This window comes from Lottia gigantea, assembly GCF_000327385.1.
Source record: "Lottia gigantea unplaced genomic scaffold LOTGIsca_139, whole genome shotgun sequence".
Classification (NCBI taxonomy): domain Eukaryota; kingdom Metazoa; phylum Mollusca; class Gastropoda; family Lottiidae; genus Lottia; species Lottia gigantea.
The window spans coordinates 6,636-26,564 of record NW_008707601.1 but is presented as its reverse complement, the minus strand read 5'-3'; the positions used below and the strand labels follow the sequence as shown (position 1 = coordinate 26,564).

At 32.8% G+C, this 19,929-nt stretch overlaps 5 protein-coding genes across 5 annotated transcripts in view; 1 reads left to right on the top strand and 4 right to left on the bottom strand.

Annotated features, from left to right (window-relative positions):
* Positions 1–3,496, bottom strand: part of LOTGIDRAFT_172652 (hypothetical protein) — a gene marked incomplete at both ends in the record, with an annotated part of 14,787 nt that extends 11,291 nt beyond the window's left edge. The window contains 6 exons of the mRNA XM_009049554.1: positions 372–476; positions 712–813; positions 1,252–1,346; positions 1,812–1,875; positions 2,539–2,718; positions 3,364–3,496. Of these exons, the coding sequence (XP_009047802.1) occupies positions 372–476; positions 712–813; positions 1,252–1,346; positions 1,812–1,875; positions 2,539–2,718; positions 3,364–3,496 (679 nt within the window). The remainder of the gene's footprint in view (positions 1–371; positions 477–711; positions 814–1,251; positions 1,347–1,811; positions 1,876–2,538; positions 2,719–3,363) is intronic.
* Positions 3,497–9,122: 5,626 nt separating this feature from the next.
* On the top strand, positions 9,123–9,686 carry LOTGIDRAFT_139745 (hypothetical protein; the record flags this gene model as incomplete). The annotated part of the gene is made up of 1 exon (XM_009049553.1): positions 9,123–9,686. The coding sequence occupies one exon, from the start codon at positions 9,123–9,125 to the stop codon at positions 9,684–9,686; it is 564 nt and encodes a 187-aa protein (XP_009047801.1).
* Positions 9,687–11,118: 1,432 nt separating this feature from the next.
* On the bottom strand, positions 11,119–12,541 carry LOTGIDRAFT_172650 (hypothetical protein; the record flags this gene model as incomplete). Its single annotated transcript, XM_009049552.1, has 2 exons — positions 11,119–11,444; positions 12,370–12,541. 2 exons carry the CDS (start codon positions 12,539–12,541, stop codon positions 11,119–11,121), a joined length of 498 nt encoding a protein of 165 aa, XP_009047800.1.
* Positions 12,542–13,854: 1,313 nt separating this feature from the next.
* Positions 13,855–14,610, bottom strand: LOTGIDRAFT_172649 (hypothetical protein; the record flags this gene model as incomplete). The annotated part of the gene is made up of 1 exon (XM_009049551.1): positions 13,855–14,610. The coding sequence occupies one exon, from the start codon at positions 14,608–14,610 to the stop codon at positions 13,855–13,857; it is 756 nt and encodes a 251-aa protein (XP_009047799.1).
* Positions 14,611–17,999: 3,389 nt separating this feature from the next.
* The window catches only part of LOTGIDRAFT_172648 (hypothetical protein), a gene marked incomplete at both ends in the record, with an annotated part of 5,040 nt that continues 3,110 nt past the window's right edge, over positions 18,000–19,929 (bottom strand). Inside the window, one exon of the mRNA XM_009049550.1 lies at positions 18,000–18,041. Within this exon, the coding sequence (XP_009047798.1) occupies positions 18,000–18,041 (42 nt within the window). The remainder of the gene's footprint in view (positions 18,042–19,929) is intronic.

Sequence of the window (19,929 nt, the reverse complement as noted above, 5' to 3'; positions counted from 1 at the left end):
GATACAACTGGGACTTTGCTTTCAGCAATTCGAAAACAAAGCAGGGCGTTCGCCTACGAACGCCCTGCAAAAAAAAAATCAATTACGAACGCCCTGCAACAAATTATTTTGTCAATTACATTACCGCCCTTCCTCTTATAAATCTTTACTTTTACTCCTCTCCCATCTATAAAACCTTAAAGGCCTTAAGCGAAAGCACTTTTTAACTGTTTGCTGATTTTATCACTAGTTACTTCCCTTATTAAAATCTTCTCTATAGAGCTTTTATAGTAGTGTATAGAGTCATGATTAATAATCAACCTAGTTGTGAAACTAAAAACTTGCCTTCGGGGTTGCGAGGGGTTATTTGATTTATTCCTTGATCTACTTACCAGCATCAAAACAAAAATCATTCTCTGTAAACAGGATACAATTTGATTTATCATGAGGATTACCTCTAGCAGGTAAGAGGTCGTGGGCACTTTTCGTCAACTTCCCTGCAACATTCGATGAAAAGTTTATAAAATAGGTTTCTAAAAATTTGCGTAATGGTTTTGGTGGAAGGAGCCGATTTTAAATTCCCCACAAGTTTCCTTATTATTTTGCAAGTAGGCCTACTCAGTGTTTCAATCGTTAACCTCGTTGACCTGTCACGTGTCGCCATTCCCACTCCTGTTATCGGCATTTTGCTTGTTTTTAGCTTGCGTTAAGTGGAGCCAAATCGTGACTGACCTCCTACAAACGATCTTAGAGAATGACTTTCATCTTTAGTTGATCCATATACCCCAGATCCATCCACAAAAGCTGTTAAAAAATTTATCGGCTCTCTTATATCTAAAATATTTCGAAAAGAGGGTAGTAAAGTATTTGAAATGAAATGAAATGTATTAAGATGCATCAGCAACAAAATGGGCTATATAGCACACACCAATAACAAATATGAATTTGTATGAAAAATAAGTTTGAATGCTAAAAGTAGTTTGTCTGCGGTCGATAATACATCAACATAATATAAAATGAAATGAATGGAGTTTAGTCATACTTTTCTTCATCTTATGAGCTAAGGCAGACGCCATGGAGCATGCAGTGTGGGAAATGTTCATGTCAGCCCCTCTGATCTGCGCCACTGACAAAGGGAAACCGGGTTTGTTTGAACTGAGCTCAACAAACATTAAAATGTATTTCGAACATGCATTTCACTTAAAGATATTTCTCTCATTACTTATCAAAGTTTCAGTTTATTGATATATTAGGCCTATTATCATTACGTACGTGATTTACAGTCTATCTCGCCAACTGTTCTGACAAAGTTTCCACATCCATGGTCGCCTACTGGATTGGGCCATTTAATAGGGTAGCAGGGTTCACTAAAAATACAACATTTTGCATGATTATTCTATACCAAACAATGAAAATAAACGTTTGATAGAAAATACATGATTTTTTTCTATCTCTAAATAAAGTGTTTTTCGCCAATATTCGGTGCTATAATTTTTAAAGTGCTTAGAAGCGTGTTTCAATAATTATTTAGTTTAATAGATATATCGTCTTATGTAGAGAATCTATTCTTTAGTCTAGTGAACATACACTTGTTTACCAGGTTTGAGACATAAATTTTATGTCCATTCTAGGAGGTGGTATCCTCTTAAGAAGCGTTCTAATGAAAAGCGTATCGAAATCAGTTTTATTAACTCTTCACGAAAATAACCGTTCTCAGATGCCGAACAGAATGTTTTATAGCGACATGGTGTAAATGGGCTTATGTTAAACTCAACTTTCTAAACACTGACAACAATAAGACAAATATAGAATAATTAAAAGCAATACGTTACCCTCTTAAACCCAAGGTTTCATCGATACCCGTATCTTTACAACATTTATAGTTCCCACCACTTGCTAGAAAAAATAAATTGTTTTTATATCAATGGCAAGAATGTGAGTCTGGAAGACAGAGAGAATAAAAATGATCTTATAAACCACGACACTGTATTAATTAAACTACTAAAAACTAAATCAAACCATTGTGTATGTGATTTTAACCAATCAAAACGACAACATTTATTCGAAGTAGATGTTCGAATTGAAACTATTCACGATATGAGCTTCTTGGTTTGTTAATGACGTAACATCTGATTATGAATATTGATTACCTGATCCTTGATATGAAATAAACTGGCCACAGTGAAACTCGGTAGAAAAATGCAAAATTTTCAATGTATTGGAATTTCACATTAATTACATAATTCGTAATGCATGTACACAGAATGTCGGAGTACTTAGAGTTTTTAAATTAGCCTAAGAAGGAAATCAATCGAGAACAGAAAAAGATGTCGGACTAAGCAGAATGTCGGAATACTCAGATATCGGATATCACAGACTACACTCTACTTCAAAATGATTTGCGAGTTAAGTTCAGTTCAGTTCACAGTGTTTTTACTAGAGGAATAACTCTTATAACTTTTATATATATAAAAATATATTCTCTAAAATAACTGCTATTCAGAATAATAAAAGAGTTCTCTTCGTATCATTTTACAATAGATCGTAATGGTAACTTACATGTTTTCATTGTTTTTGTTAGGACGATGTCATGGGCTAGAAACTGGCCAAACACCTGGTGTAAATTGGTAAGTGATGTAAGTGCAGGTTCACTTACGTTAGTGAGGACTTTTTGAGATATTTCCCCGGCACTAGGAAGTAGATATCCATCAAAACCGTTAAACCGTGGCAAAGACTTTCCTGTTATGAAATAGATATAAGATACGTCAAGCAGAAATGAGGCAATCTGATTTCAGTTCTTAATATTTCGTTTTGAGTTTTAACTTCAATTATTTACAAATAGTAATATAGAAATCTTTTATCAAACAGAACATTTCATTGGATGAATATCAGATGGTCTAGAACAGGAGATGCAAATTTTATAGATCATGGATGGCGTGTGGTGTAAAACCGAAGAGCAAACACATAATCTTCAGAGTTGCATTTGTTTCGTAAAAATTCAAAGGCAATTGAATCGAATCGGATATACTTCGAAAACACTTCATAGAATACATACCATTTGCAAAAGCAACAATTATTGACAATATTTTTGTAAGAAAAATAAATGTATAGATGAAATGGGCGAATTTATTTTACTAAAAAAAAAACGCCGAAGATTAAACCACTACCAGCAATGAAATATAATTGTGATCAAATTAGATGAAGAGTAAAATAACTCACATTTCATACAATTATGGTAACAATAAAATTAAACCTGCTCTGGGTGAGTTCTTGGTACTTTGCATACTCTCATTTGATCCTTTACCTCGACGAACACAATTTTGAATTATATGATTGCAATATGTTTTTTATACGTGATCAAGTGATTGTAGGTTCAATACGTACCGTCCTCATATGCGTTAGGTACCAGTCTTAGAAGAGTATCTTTAAAGGATCCGTCTCGTGGTTTGTGTAGATTGTTACACGTTCCGTCAATGGTTCTATATCGCATTGCTGCATTACATGATCTGAAAGTCATTTTTAACTCGGCCAATAAGAGGATAATATTGATCAGTAGATATACTTGATGTCATAAATAACATAACAGGATCCTTATATAATCCGATAAATCAAAAAAAAAAACTTAATAATTATCCATAAATATGCAATCAACTATTGAAAAACGCTTAATATTACGATTACTTAGTTTTATGAATTTTCCAGATTTTACCGGGATTCTGTTGTAACTTTATGAACCCAGGTAAGTAATATAACACACATGTTTTACAAATTTAAATGTCAAATGTCACGTGTAAAATGTGAAGGGATTATGCATATAACACACATGTTTTAGTAATATCTCAAGAATAATGTAACGATTGTTAATTGACAATAATCTTTTGACCTTAAAGTTTAATATCTAAAGAGGCAGCCTAATGTTTTAGTAGGTTAAGAAAGTTGGGTTATTAAATGATTAAACTTTTAATTAAAATCCAGAAAAGTGTGTTCCTAAACTTAATCACGCTTTAATCAAAAAAACCTTGCGATTTGAGAACGCTTAAAAGACCATTTAAAAGATTTATGTAATCCTGTCTTTGCTTGGTGTTGAAAAAATTGATTTTAATAACAAAATAAAAACCAAATTGTAGAGAAATATTTCTCTTACTAATTCAAAAGGTTTCAACAGAGAACACACGCCTTTATAAAACCCAGCACAAAAACAAGCTTCAACAGCTTAGTTAACAAAAAAGGTACATTTGGAAACAAATTAATGTTGATCAAGTTGATACACATATACTGTCTTTATAATTTTGAACTTGAAACATTTGATTTTGGACATTAATGGTATTCTGAAATTTGGCATTAGACATAAGACATTGTTTTTGCAATAGGTGCTTTACCTCACAATTTAGATTTCTACATAGACTGGCGATGACAAAATCATAATAAATCACCTTTCCGATCATTCTGGTAAAAACTACGAGTAGTTAATATAATACTTACATAGGTTCTGCAAAAAAAGAAGATTATTTAGTATTAGTTATATTTATACCCCAAATTATTGTTTAATCAACAAATTTACCTTATATATTCCAATAAATCCATAATAATCCACTAAACTAAGTAATTTTGAAACACGCTTAGAAGCGCTTAGTTCTGACCATATATATTGCACTTTACACTACCTTTTAGGATGACCAAAGAATATAATCATTAGGTAATAATATATAATTATATCAAATTCCCTTACTTAGTTGACAGCATGGTTGATACATCCACACGTTGTTTGTACATGTCACCTGCTGTACCATTTGGTACCCTTTTTTACATGTAATAGTCACATCTTGGCAATTTTCAGCATAGCTAACATCTACGTTGCTGATCACAGGATGGTTCTGACATTCTGAAAATTTTATTTAGTTAGTTATTTCCAGGCACCAACTTAGACCTAAAGCTTAATGGTAAAAATTAGAAGAATAATCTCGAAAATTACAGTGTCTACCATCAAGATTATATTGATATGCAATAAATATATCGAACTATAAAACAAAATCAACTTCAGGTAAGTGGTGTGCAGTTCTCAAACCCTCTTTGTATAGTGGTATTGGGTATTCGGGAATGGTCTCTCGTCGCTAGTAACGTTCGTTACAGTAACCCGACAAATCTATCCTTTCCCGTGCCTAGGACGTGATATGCGGATGGGATATCGGAAAGTTTAGGGCATAAATGTTTTTTTATGTTTTATGAGAGTAGCTCCGATCCAATTTTGATTCGCTACTTTTTGAGAAATTTCAACACGACGAAAACCATATTTCGCATGGCTACTGATGTCTTATACAAATCTTTACCATTAATTAGTCCTCCAAGATATTACCACATATTCTACTATATCACTTCAAAGGAAAGAGTGGAGCCAGATATGTCCGTTTAACGTTACAGTAACGTATGTTTCAAATATCACCCGAAAAGTCATCGATCTATTGGTGTGTTATGTGGACGATGTGACGTCTGACTCAAGTGATCAATATTTATCAGACGTTTCCAACGTTAATAATGGTACAGGCGTCTCCAAGTTACTAATCGACGGCAATAAAATTCAAGGCGATCCGAGGTTATTAATACTTACCGGAGCCAATAAGATAAAAGGTGCCCCCGGTTATCAATACTTACCTGCGCCAATAAGATTAAAGGTGTCCCCCAGTTATCAATACTTACCTGCGCCAATAATAGTTCAGGCGTCCCAAAGGTTACCAATACTTATCGGCATCAACAATATGATTCAAGGCGTCTTCAAGTTATAAATACTTACCAGCATCAACAATATGATTCAAGGCGTCTTCAAGTTATAAATACTTACCGGCGTCAATAAGAGTCAGGCATGTTAACAAGTAACACAAAAGGCTAAACATCTTTCTGGGGTTCAGATTGATACCTAACCTGATACTGAAGATAGAGTGGATTTGATGCGAATATATATTTCAAATGTTTCCTAACCAGCTGGTAGATGTCATCCAAGAAGCGTCATGGTGTTGAGTTGTCAACTCGATATCATACTGTTCATTTGAATAAACATTATTTTTCTAGAACTCGATTCTCCCGAAACTATGTACACGTGTCAAGATAGGTGATATACAGTCAAATTCACATTATGGCAACTGCAGGCTTTCATGGACGATCGTCTTGATGTTTTAGTTTTCAGAAAATTGATAAATAATTGCCATACTCTTGCCAACGCCAAGTTTGAGAATTTAAAAATTTTAAATTATATTCTTGATGTTGTTTCCAAAAATACTGTTTTTGAAAATTGAGTTACCACGGTTGGTGAAAGTAATGTTTATTCGTGGCCATTTCAGGTCATCATCTGCAGGAAAAGTGAATTATGGCCTTATCGCTTATCTAAACTTGAGCGAACATCCAAAGTGAATAGATAAAATAATTGTGGGAAAACCTCAAGTGACGTATTGTTCACGAGTCTGTATTGTTTAACTTGAGTAGTTAGAGTAATAGAGATATACCGATTTTGTATCCTCAGATATACCGATTATATATCCTCATATATACCAATTATGCCCCCCCCCCCCCATCACTCACCATCTCTTTTACCCCATACTCTCCAACACACCCTACATTCCATCAACCCCACCCAAAAAAGACCTATACACCCTACATTTCATCATTAAATTAACTCATTTTCAAAAACACGAACATCACATTTGAATTTGTGTAATCTGTTTAAAATTATCTCCATAGTATATGAATAAAATCAACATAAGGAAGTAAATAGTAATATATATAAGTCATAAAACAAAAAACACTCGTAAAATCACACAAATTCAAAAAAGACACATCCTTCGGTCCCAACTATCACAAAAAAACTTAAATCAGAATCCTATATAATCCCTTCTTCACTTTAGATTAGAATATTTAACGAAAAAAGCATATTAAAAATACCCTTAGTAGTACTAGACCTTTCAATATGGTCGCAAGGGGATTCCCCATTCCATTTCATTCCATGGGGAAAGTGCGACCATATTGAAAGGTCCCAAAAAGACCTAAACACCCTACATTTCATAAATTCCTACACTAAAAACACCTGCAATCAATTCGTACATGCCATCAACAAAAGCATATTAAAAATACCCTTTTATAAAATAACATCCGGTTTTTAATAATGTAGAAGAGAGATAACTCTTTTTTTGGAAACACATTTTTCTACTCAATTTTTAAACCTTACAAATGGCAAATAAAATACTAGATCCAATCTTTAAATTATAGTATCCGATTCGTTACTCATTTAACAAGAAAAAAGAGGATTATATTATCATCTCACCGACTGTTGGTTCTAAATCCCAGTTGAATGATGGTGGTAGAATAACCTTCGAAATAAATTCATTATCGAATTGGTTGCTTCTTTCCGATGCTTATTTCAGATGTGATTTCAAAATTAAAGATGGAACTCCCAATGAAAATCGTGTACCACAAACTAATACAACGTTAGAAAACAATTTTTTGGAAGCTGGTTCAAATCCTATAGAAACCATTAAACACCCTGGGGAATTTGACACAATGTTGAAAAACAGTTTTATATCCTAAAGACTTCGATTCAGTCTCAGGTTGGATACCCGATGTTGGCGATGGAAGTGTTTTAAAAGAACCGGTAAGAAATCTTGCAAATGATGCTGATTTAGCTAGAGTGAGAGTTGTTGCAATAGAAAGAGTAGCACGAGCAGCTAATCATGGATTCGAAAAAGAGTACTTCAGTATAATAATGTTGTTGAGAATAATAGGTGGGGTAATTACGTAAATTGGAAATTATATCCTTTATTCGGTCTGTTGGAACAGAAAGTTTTCCTTAGGGTTACCATATAAAATTCATCTACAAAGAGAAATCAACGATGATAAGATATTCTTTGGAGAGAATGCTTCAAATGCAAAATTAGAAAAAACGAATTTCCAACTTTTCATACCCGTAATAACACCATCAATTGAAGTAGAAACGAGAATATTCAACTCATTAACTAAAGATATTGAAATAGCTTTTCTTCATCGTAATACGGTAGGTAGCATGACTTTAACTGGAGAATCCACCACATGGCCAATCACTAACACTATTAAACCAGTAAGATATTTAATAGTTGGTTTCAAGAACTTACCAGATTCTCAAACGAATAACAATAATATTTTTAGAGTAGCAACGAACCAAACTCAAGATCCTATAATCCATAAAGTTTAAGTAAGATTAAACAACGATAATTATCCTAACCAACCTTTGACAATTAATCCAACCACAAAGGATTATAATGAATTGTATAGAAACTATAAAAATATGTGTAAATTATTTGGAAATCCACCTCAGTTTGAATATGTAGATTTTGCACTTAATCATCCAATCTCCTGTTTTGATCTATCAGCTCACCAAGAAGATCTTTTCAAAACAGGGGTGAACATACATATTCATATCGAAAAAACACAAGGAGATGTGACCGGGTATTGTTTATTATTGGAAGAATCAAAACATTTAATTTGAATAGCTGATAGAAGAATGATAAGAATTGAGTTAAAATACCCCCTCAAAAATGAAAGTAGAAACTTTAGTTATGAAAATGATAGAAGCTGTTGAAACAGCTTCACCAACTGTAATAACTTTCAATGGTAAAAAAATCAGCATAACTAAAAAACTTATTGATAAATACAAATATTGTAAAGTATTGCTGGTCTTACCGCGGCGGGTGCAATAGCTGGTGGTGCAGCTGCTGGAGTACGTACTACCAACGAAGATAAAACAGCTGAAGTAACAGCTGCCGAAGAACATAGACACAATTTAGAAATGGAAAAGCAAGCAAAGAAATTAGCTCTTACAAAAAACAGAGGTTCAGGAGTGGGAGATATGATAAGCACAATAAAAGAATTTGGAAAAAGATTTGGGGAAGAAACCAAGAAAACTGTTAAACAAGGATTAAATAAATTAGTAGATAGTATTGACACAGGAGAAGTCAAAGTCAAACATAAGGGTAATGGAATATTTAAAAAAAATATACACACTGGAGAAGGATTATTTCTTTCAAAGTATAAAGGAGAAGGAATGATTTTTGAAATCAAATAAAATAATAAAAATGGGCAAAAAATTTAATCATTCAGAAATATTTCCTTATAACCCAATGCTCATGTGTATATGCGGTAGTTCCGGTTCTGGGAAAACTCATCTCACTTTTAACATGTTGACAACACCAAACCTTTTAGATTTCGATTCACTATATATCTACACAACAACACCAGAGCGATCATATTATCAATTCCTCAAAGCTTTAGAATATTTACCAAAGAAAGATGTTCAAGACATATTTCAATATTATGAAGAAAACGAAGAAGAAGTGGAAATAAAAGATATCATAGATAACTACATTGAAGCAAAGAAACCAACGGATATAAAAGTTTTTCTTACGAAAAATGTTAATGATTTAGACTTGTCTAATATTGATAGCAATCGAAAGAACTTAATATTGTTTTACGACTGCGTTGCGCAAAGAAATCAAGCTGTTCAACAAGAAATCTTCACGAAAGGAAGACATCACAACTGTCACTGCATATACCAATCCCAATCTTTTTACGGGATGGATTCTATGTTCATTAGAAAAAATGCAAATTGTTTTTTATTATTTGAATTAAACGATAAAGATTTATCTCAAATCATTCAGTCGATAAATCACGGAATGGACAGAGATGCATAGATGATATAAATCGTCTTTTTTCAAACCCTGACCCAGTTTTACCAAAGAGCATTTCAACAATCGTTAATGATGAGGGGTTATTGTTTAATGGTTTTAGAATAAGATTTAGTCCAAATTCACCACAATTCAAAATCGATACAAAAGACTTTATATTGATTTTAACAAAAGGGTTAATAGATTTAATGAATGGGGAGGATGCTGGTATTGCCGATTATAAGGATTTAGTAGCACACTCAAAATTTCTAGATGCAATAAGAAAGTCGGGACCTGAAACAAGAAGATCGAAAGAAGTTGAACTATATATAAGAGTAATTGAACATGGTGATGAATATTTAGTTGACGAAGTGGGTGATTATGCTGAAGACAACAATCCATACAAGAAATCGACGAATTCGATGATGTGGTGGCATCTGGACAAGGTATAATGTTTTTATCCGACATCAACGAGGACCTACTTAATAGATTACGAGTAATATTAGCGGCAATGAAGGAAGGACATCGATCACACAGACAATTTAATGAAGTGAATTGTATGCTAAAAAGACTCCTAGAGAAAGGTATTATAGATAAAAATGATTATAAAAGCGTGATTAAAAATGTCAAATAAAGAACAACTATTCGTTATCACCTAAAATAAATAAGACATTAAATTGTCTCTAGATTATGAGTACGAACTCGATCGCAATCAAAAATATGAATTGGGATTAAAGTATTCTCTGTTTACAATTCCATTAGAAATATCAACGTAAAAAATAACCAAATAAAAATATCAACAGATAATGGAGTTACATTCAAAACCATACGTTTACTACCAGGAAGCTACGAATACGTAGCCATTAACGAATACCTATCTGAATATGGAGGAAGTGTAAATGGTAAAAACAATATTGAATTCGAAGGTAATTTAAATCTGAACAAAATAAAATTGATATTAAGAAATAATAGTCAAGTTGAAAATTCATTGAATGCGTTACTAGGATTTGATAAACAAATGTTATCCACTTTAGCACCACACAAAGCTAATATCGAGAATGATATCGATGTGATAAATATACATTGCAATTTTATAAACGGTGGATTTTTCAATAAATACAAACGTCAGATTATTTACAATCTTCCAACATTCACTGTACCGATAGGATATAGAATTATAGAGAAACCATTTCAAACGACATATGTACCACTTAATTCCTTTATGATTAAAGATATAAATCTGGAAATCAAAGATGGTAAAAATAGGTTTATAGATTTTGGTAACGAGGAAATTGTTATTCAACTTCATTTAAAACAAAAAAATAAAATTAAACACTCTTCATTCTCTTCTTGTATAGTAAGGTAATCGAAATCATCAAATTCATAGTTTTCATCCAAACTCAAGTCATCTTTATCACTATAAGGATACATGATTCCTTCATCGTCCGGTGCCTTTCTCTTAACGAGATTTAGATAACTTCTGAAAAACTTTCATTTGTTGATCATCATCCTTTGGAATAACTACTCCATTGGTGAAACTTTTTTCCCATGGTTTCTTAAATTCATGTCCACTAGCTAATCGAATATAATCTTCTACAGCTATCTTATCATTAGAGTAACCCTTAAACGTTTTCTTTTCTTTTAGAATACCGTCGGAATTTAGAATGATAATGTATTTAACTTTTGGCGCTAAATATAAACCATATATAATTCCACCATCACTGTAATCATTCTTTCCTTTACAATAATCATTTTCGGACACCAATCCAGCTTCAGTGAAACAATCTGACGAGTTGAAAGAATTACAACTAATAAGAGATCTGCGTAACAGGAGATAAGAAGAACGGAAAGGAAAAAGTTTTAAAGTTATAGGATAAAAATGATAGTCGCTCACCCTCCAAAAACTTATTTCGGTTCAGATATACAAAGATCATTAGACTCTCTTCCTGGATTTCCATGGGCAAAATATCCTGGAGAAAAACATCTTCCCGGTCATAATTACTCTGGTCCAGGTACTAGGCTAGATCTGCGATTAGACGAAAACGATAAACCGAAACCAGGTGAAGAAACAGTCAATAGAGTTGATGCCACTGCGCTTAAACATGATGTTTTATACATAAATAATGACATAGAGTCTTTTTAAAATACAATTTATATTTATTTATATTCATTATATTGTCTGTGTGATTGATTCCTTCCTTCATTGCCGCTAATATTACTCGTAATCTATTAAGTAGTTCCTCGTTGTTGTCGGATAAAAACGTTATACCTTCTCCAGATGCCACCATATCATCGAATTCGTCTATTATAATCATCTGATACCTCATCTTCCTATTCATCATCTGCTTCATCAACTTCATATTCGTCAGGAATAACCTTTTTTATATATGTTTCAACTGCTTTCGATCTTTTTGTTTCGGGTCCCGACTTTCTTATTGCATGTAAAAATTTTGAGTATGCTAGTAAATCCTTGTAATCGGCAATGCCAATATACCCGCCATTCATTAAATCTATTAACCCCTTTGTTAATGTAAATATTAAGTTTTTTGTATCGATTTTGAATATAGGGGAATTTGCCCTAAATTTTATTCTAAATCCTTTAAACAATAACATCTCATCATCAATGATTGGTGTAATACTCTTTGGTAAATCTGCTTTAGGGTTTGAAAAAAAAAACTATTAATATCATCTAATGTTCTAATTATAATACCACCATATTGATTCGGTTCTGGGTGATCTTTATGAGGTTCTATAGGAGGTCTATATTCTAAAGCTAATTTCTTTTTAATATCCTCTTGAGATTTTAATATTGGTTGAAATACAGTTTGTAGAATTTCTGTTAATCCAAGTTGTTGTAATTTGTTATATTCAACTTGGGACATTATTTTATTCTTAGCTTTGATATATTCTATAATTCTATATAACTTCCACAAATACACAAAAGCATTGGGATACTAGGAAATATTTTTGAATGTTTGAATTTCTTCCCTATTTTTTATTCTATATTTTTTTTTCCAAAAATCACTCCTTCTCCTTTATATTTTGAAAGAAATAATCCTTCTCCTGTGTGTATGTTTTTTAAAAATATTCCATTACCCTTATTTTTGACTTTCATTTCTCCTGTGTCGATTTTGTTAATGGTAGTGTTTTATTCTCTATCACAGTTTTCTTAGTTTCTTCCCCAAAACGTTTTCCAAAATCTTTAACTGTACCTAATATATCTGCCACTCCTGAACCTTTTTTTTTGCAGGAGCTAATTTCTTTGCTTCCTTTTCCATTATTAAATTATGTCAATGTTCTTCGGTAGCTTTTACTGCAGTGGCTTTATCTTCATTGGCAGCTTTTACTCCAGCAGCAGTACCACCAGCAACAGCACCCGCCGCGTTAAGACCAGCAAATATCAAAGTTAGGAAAGGTAAAAATCCACCATCTTTTGCATTTGTGTCAATTCTTTCTAACTCTATATCAATAAGTTTTTAAGTTATCTTGATTTTTTTACCATTATAAGTTATTACAGTTGGTGAAGCTGTTTCTATAGCTTCTATTATTTTCTTAACTAAAGTTTCTGGTTTCATTTTTAAAGGTGTATTTTTTACTCAATTCTTATCATTCTTCTATCTGCTATTTTAATTAAATGTTTTGCTTCTTCCAATAATAAACAATAACCGGTCACATCTCCTTGTGTTTTTTCAATATGAATATTTATGTTTACTCCTGTTTTGAATAGATCTTCCTGATGAGCCGATAGATCAAAACAGAAGATCGGATGATTAAGCGCAAAATCTACATATTCAAACTGAGGTAGATTTCCAAATAATTCACACATATTTTTATAGTTTCTATACAATTCATTATAATCCTTTGTGGTTGGATTAATTGTTAAAGGTTGGTTAGGATAATTATCGTTGTTTAATCTTACTTAAACTTTATGGATTATAGGATCTTGAGTTTGGTTTATTGCTACTCTAAAGATATTATTGCTATTCGTTTGAGAATCTGGTAAGTTCTTGAAATCAACCATTAAATATCTTACTGGTTTAATAGTGTTAGTGATTAGCCATGTGGTGGATTCTCCAGTTAAAGTCATGCTACCTACCGTATTACGACGAAGAAAAACTATTTCAATATCTGTAGCTAATGAGTTGAATATTCTCGTTTCTACTTCAATTGATGGTGTTATTACGGGTATGAAAAGTTAGAGATTCGTTATTTCTAATTTTGCATCTGAAGCATTCTCTCCAAAGAATATCATATTATCGTTGATTTCTCTTTGTAGATGAATTTTATATGGTAACCCTATGGAAACTTTTCTGTGTTCCAACAGACCGAATAAAGGATATAATTTCCAATTTACGTAATTACCCAACCTATTATTCTCAACAACATTATTATACTGAAGTACTCGTTTTTCGAATCCATGATTAGCTGCTCGTGCTACTCTTTCTATTGTGTTTCGAGCAACAACTGTCATTCTAGCTAAGTCTGCATCATTTGCAACATTTCTTACCGGTTCTTTTAAAACACTTCCATCGCCAACATCGGGTATCCAGCCTGAGACTGAATCGAAGTCTTTAGGATATAAAACTGTTTTCAACATTGTATCGAATTCCCCAGGGTGTTTAATAGTTTCTATCAGATTTGAACCAGCTTCCAAAATCATCTCGCTAAATAAAGATGGAAAAAAAATGTTTTCTAACGTTGTATTAGTTAGGGGTACTCGATTTTCATTGGGAGTTCCATCTTTAATTTTGAAATCACATCTGAAATAAGCATCGGAAAGAAGTAACCAATTTGATAATGAATTTATTTCGAAGGTAATTCTACCTCCATCATTCAACTGGGATTTAGAACCAACAGTCGGTGAGATAATATAATCCTCTTTTTTCTTGTTAAATGAATAACGAATCGGATCATATAATTTAAAGATTGGATCAAGTATTTTATTTGCCATTTTTAAGGTACAATTTGAGTAGAAAATGAGGTTTGTTTTTCATATGAAAAATGTAGGGCGTATAGGTCTTTTTTGGGTGGTGGTTGATGGAATGAGGGGTGTGTAGGAGAGTATGAGGTAAAAGAGATGGTGAGGGGGGGGGGGTATAATTGGTATATATGAGGATATATAATCGGTATATCTGAGGATATATAATCGGTATATCTGAGGATATATAATCGGGATATCAGAAAGCTCTTATACTACTAACTTGTGATTTCTTTCTTATGTAACATGATGTATCTTAAGCAACAGATATATGTAAAATTTTGGAATCATTTGTTCAAAATAAACTGACTATACAAATAAAAATCACTTCTGGTTTGTTATCAGGGGTGAAAGCCAATACGAGGCCGACTCTCAACTCACAGGCACAGGCATAATGTTTCTTGCCTTGAGAAAGATTGGAACGTGTGAGAACGTCCGTTTACACGAAATCGTTTCGGGTATAAGAAATGTTAAAGAAAACCCCGTACAGATTATCGATATTTTTAATAATACCGAAATCCAAACTGGATGTGACGTTACCTCAAAGTTGTCATGAGTTCGCAAATTGTTATCCGATTTGTATATTTGTTGTATATATGAGAACCTTTCAACAACGTCATCCTAAACTTGGCAGGAGCAGAATTTTGAATGTTGAATTTGATTTTTCATAATTTTCGTTAGAATTTTTTGTAAATTTGGAATTCAACATCTAGAGAACTTGACCTTGCCATGCCTGGATATGCTGATTATGTTGTCAGTCACCGACACTTTGATTCTTGAACTAACATTTTGAAAATTGTAACAGAAAGCTGATATCGAGCGGATTGTGTTGCAAATGTCTAGAATTCAAACATGTTGTTGATGAATTAATTCCAGCCATGTTACTTTCTTTTAAATGTTCATCTACGACGTTACTTCATTATATTGTATATCTACGAAATTAATGGCGGCTACCTCAGACGGTCATTTCGTTCCAAAAAAATATAAAATAACTTGTTATTTTCCCTTCTGTCTACAGATGTAAACTATTTCATTTCATTGAGATATTACATATTGATGATTTACGTGGATTTTCTGGAATCCCTTTTTCCGTTTTTATGAACATTTGTACAAGCACCCCTCTTACAAGAAAAAGGTCGTTGTTTTAGGTTGAAATTAACCAACAAATAGGAAGTGTTTTGAATAAAGTGAACCACCGTCCCATCTCTACGGTGGTTCACATATGACATATTTCACTTTTAATTTTGAATTAAAGCATTAATTTTCACCTAGGTGAAAATTAATTATCACCTAGGTGAAAATTAATTTTTAATTAAAAACTTCAATTTCACCTATAGGTGAAAATTAGGTGATAATTCCTGTAATTTTTAATTTAAAACTTTAATTTTCACGGTGATAATTCGTGTAATTTTTAACCAAAAACTTTAATTTTCACCTTGGTGAAAATAATTTCCACCTAGGTGATAATTCAACGAATCTTGTAAAAAATGTTTTTAATTAAAAATTCTTCAATTATCACCTTGGTGAAAGTTATTTTCATCTAGGTGAAAATTAAAGTTTTTAATTAAAAATTACACGAATTATCACCTAATTTTCATCTGGGTGAAAATAATTATCACCTAGGTGAAAATTAAAGTTTTTAATTAAAAATTACACGAATTATCACCTAATTTTCATCTGGGTGAAAATAAGTATCACCAGGGTGAAAATTATAATTTCACCAAGTAAACAAAAAGTTTTTAATTCAAAATAAAAAGTGGAAAATGTCGTATGTGAGCCACCGTACATCTCAGAGGACGTAGGTAATAAATAATCAAACAAATTATTGTTTGGGCGTCATGCATTGTATCCAAAACAATGCTTTGCATCGATAAAGGGAAAATATTATATTGAGTGTTACGTTATTTTCTTTTGTTCTAAAAAAGAGCTAGTGAGCTAGTTGATCATGATGTCAAATATTAATAAAATGATCAATATAAGTTATACATACTGTGTTGATAGGAATCTTCTACATGTCAAATTTGCACGAGTGGAACCAGTGCAATGACTTAATGCTATTGATTCTTAAGCGCTCAAATTATATTGTTACGGACAGGGCAGGTGCGTTATGCGGCGCGTGTTTACAGTATAAACTAGAACTGTGAACAATCCGAACGTGGCGCGAGACCTTATCCCATGGCATTTGGACCATTTGGAACTTCCAGTCTGTTAACTTTCAATCCTGGTGCTTTTAAGCTTTTAAGTATCTGGTAAATGGTAAATAAATCAAAGTATTTCGGGCGTCTAATTCTCAAAATGTTCTAAGCAGCATACCACAGAATTTATACAAATAATCTTGAACCTTAAATTCGCTGGGAAATGTCAGGAATTTGTCACGGGATATCTTATACGTTTCTGATATGCTGCCGAGAAATTTGGTACCAATCTTGCGGATACTTTTGTATTTCCAAACGCGTTGGTGATAATGCACTGAACCCTATCAAATTGCAATATTTCGCGTTGTCAGCCGTCGGTCAGTCATAACCATTTCATGCACCCTGGTAACGTTTTCCGAAATGGTTTACTGTTGGAATCCTTCTTTCCTGGTTCTCTTTACCTTGCTACATCTCCACAGCCCACAGTGAAAACTGGATTTGGAGACCATATGTCATTAAGTATGTGTGGCCAGAGTTGTCAATATCTGGTAATTTTAACGGAAAGATTCACAAGATGATCTGGTACATAGACAATAATAACACTACAGTTGAAGTTCTCATGTCTTTTATTCTTTAAATGATTGTTGGTGGCAAAAGTTTGTTGGACCTCGTCTAATCGGAATTTAATCCGGACTCAAATGTCTTATTTGCGTTTCATTTGTATGCTTGCTTTTGTTTTTTAAGACTAATCTATGATAAAGAAGCACACAATATACGGATATACTATTTTTAATATTAGTTAATAAATGTTAGAAATAGTATATCCATATATCTTGTGCTTCTTTATCTATTCATATTTCTAAATATCTTATAAACAGTATTCTGTGATATGTTGTGGCTTTGTGGAGAAAAAAAAACAGATAGACGATTTGACAGGCGTTATCAAGTATTATGGTTTATTATGTTGACATGTGTCACTTCTGCCAGGACGAATTTTATTTCCATATGTAAGTTTTATTTTGAATGTGTCAAGACATCTGTTTTGTGAGAAATGTAAGGACAGAAAGTCAATCGATAGCAGAGGATTGCTTTAGGATTTCATATTGATCTTCATGACGTCTTCAAACAAAACATTATCTTAATAGGTTTTCACATCACAAAGTAAAGTTTAGATAGATAAATTACGAAGTACACGTGGTAATCTCCGTGTGCCTGTTCCCTTCATATTCACAATGGTAAATGAACTTCGTCTTCTTGTATCATGGAAGTCTGTAAATACGGTTATTTATTAGATTCTACGCCAGTGAATACAGCCAATTAGAGCCCTCGATAAGGGCTGTAGTAATTAATAAGCCACAATGCCTACGTATTTCAGTCAAGGGCTCTGAATGGCCGTATTCACTGGCTGCAAACCATAAAATCACTGAAATTCGTGATACGGGACGGTGGTTATCGTAGTTCAGACGCAGTTCGTTATACCTGACCAATGTAAAGATGCGGTCCCCTGTACTTTTATATTTCCATCATATTATTCTGAACAAATCTGATAGGATTGTGAAAAACATGGAAATTCCGGTCCCAATCGCAGGCTACTACATACTGGATGTGTCACAACTAGAGCAATTGTCGGCAGTTTCTCTGTCTCGGTAATGAATGATTTCGTTGAGTCTTCTGGGGCGAGATTATTTTCTTTACTTCCATCTTTTCACGATTCTTTGTCGAGTGATATTAATATTGCACTCATACGGTGGCTCACATACGACATATTTCACTTTTTATTTTGAATAAAAAAACTTGTATTTTCACCTTGGTAAATATAAGATGATAATTCTTTTTTCGACGTTCTTTACAAGATTCGTTGATTTATCGCCCAAGTCAAAATTAAAGTTTTTAATTCAAATTTACAGAAATGATCACATAATTAAACGTTTTTAAATCAAAATAAAAAGTGAAAGATGTCCAATATGAGCCACCGTACCTCCAAGATATAATCAATATCTTTAGAGCCCATGGAAGATCATACTGATACTAACTTATGTATTAAAAGCTGTATTTTAACTATCGGTTGGCCACTTATGCATTATGTTATCAGTTTGAATTCTTACGAATGTTTTGTTTTCTTCTTTTTTGTTTCCAAACACTTGTAGTTCAGAAAGACAAGCCTCTGATGTTTAAAATACCAGTATCACGTGACAATATTGACATAATTCCGGCAAACAACTGATGCCGTTCATTATGATATGTTGTAAAACGTCAGAGGAACTTTCAGGGTAGACCGTCTAAATAAGCGCTATAAATTAGGTTACATATTAGATTTCAGTTTAAATACGTCATAAAAATAATGTTTTTAAACATGGTTTTACTTCGTTAGTAGCTGTTCGCCGAGCACGTAAGAATACTTAAAATAATCGACGTCATATGGAATTGCAAGAACCACAGACGTCGGAATGAAAATTGAAATAGTGCAAATTGATGCTATCAGTGTCTAAAAAGTTTAGAAAACCTCTTTAAAATCCCTTTAACACGTCGAATTGGTTGTTGTAATTTGTGCGGTATCAATAATTCCGCATCCCATATCGTATACGACACCGTATCCCGCCTATTCCCACCTTAGAACGTAACTCACTTACGTGAGCAGTGAATCGTGAGTACGTAACATTTTTGAAACTTACATGAAAGTATTTCATTGTATCTTTTGTGACCATACATGTGACTCACATAACTAGATACTGTATTTCATTTTACTGAATGATAACAATGTAAAGTGCTGAAACGTTGTGTGCAATATAACTCAGGGGGAGTATACCTTAATATTGATTTGATATAATTACTCTTACATTTTCAGCAAACAGAAGCCTTGGTTAGTAACATGGACATTACTCCGACGGTTTTAGACAGGTTTGATATCAATTACCACAATATTTCTGGTAGATTTCGGGGAAGGGAGGGTTTGATTCTCCCAAATGTACAGGCCTAGGGTGGAGCAGACACTTTATTTAGAAATTAGGATTAAGGGTCTTGATATTGGGTTTTCTTCTGTTCTTATTCTGATCTGAAATTAGAAAAAATAACTCGCCCGATGTGTATAGTAGTATAGAGAAGTATAGTATCTGTTATGTACTGATTGTTTTTAGTTTACTATGACAATATTATCATT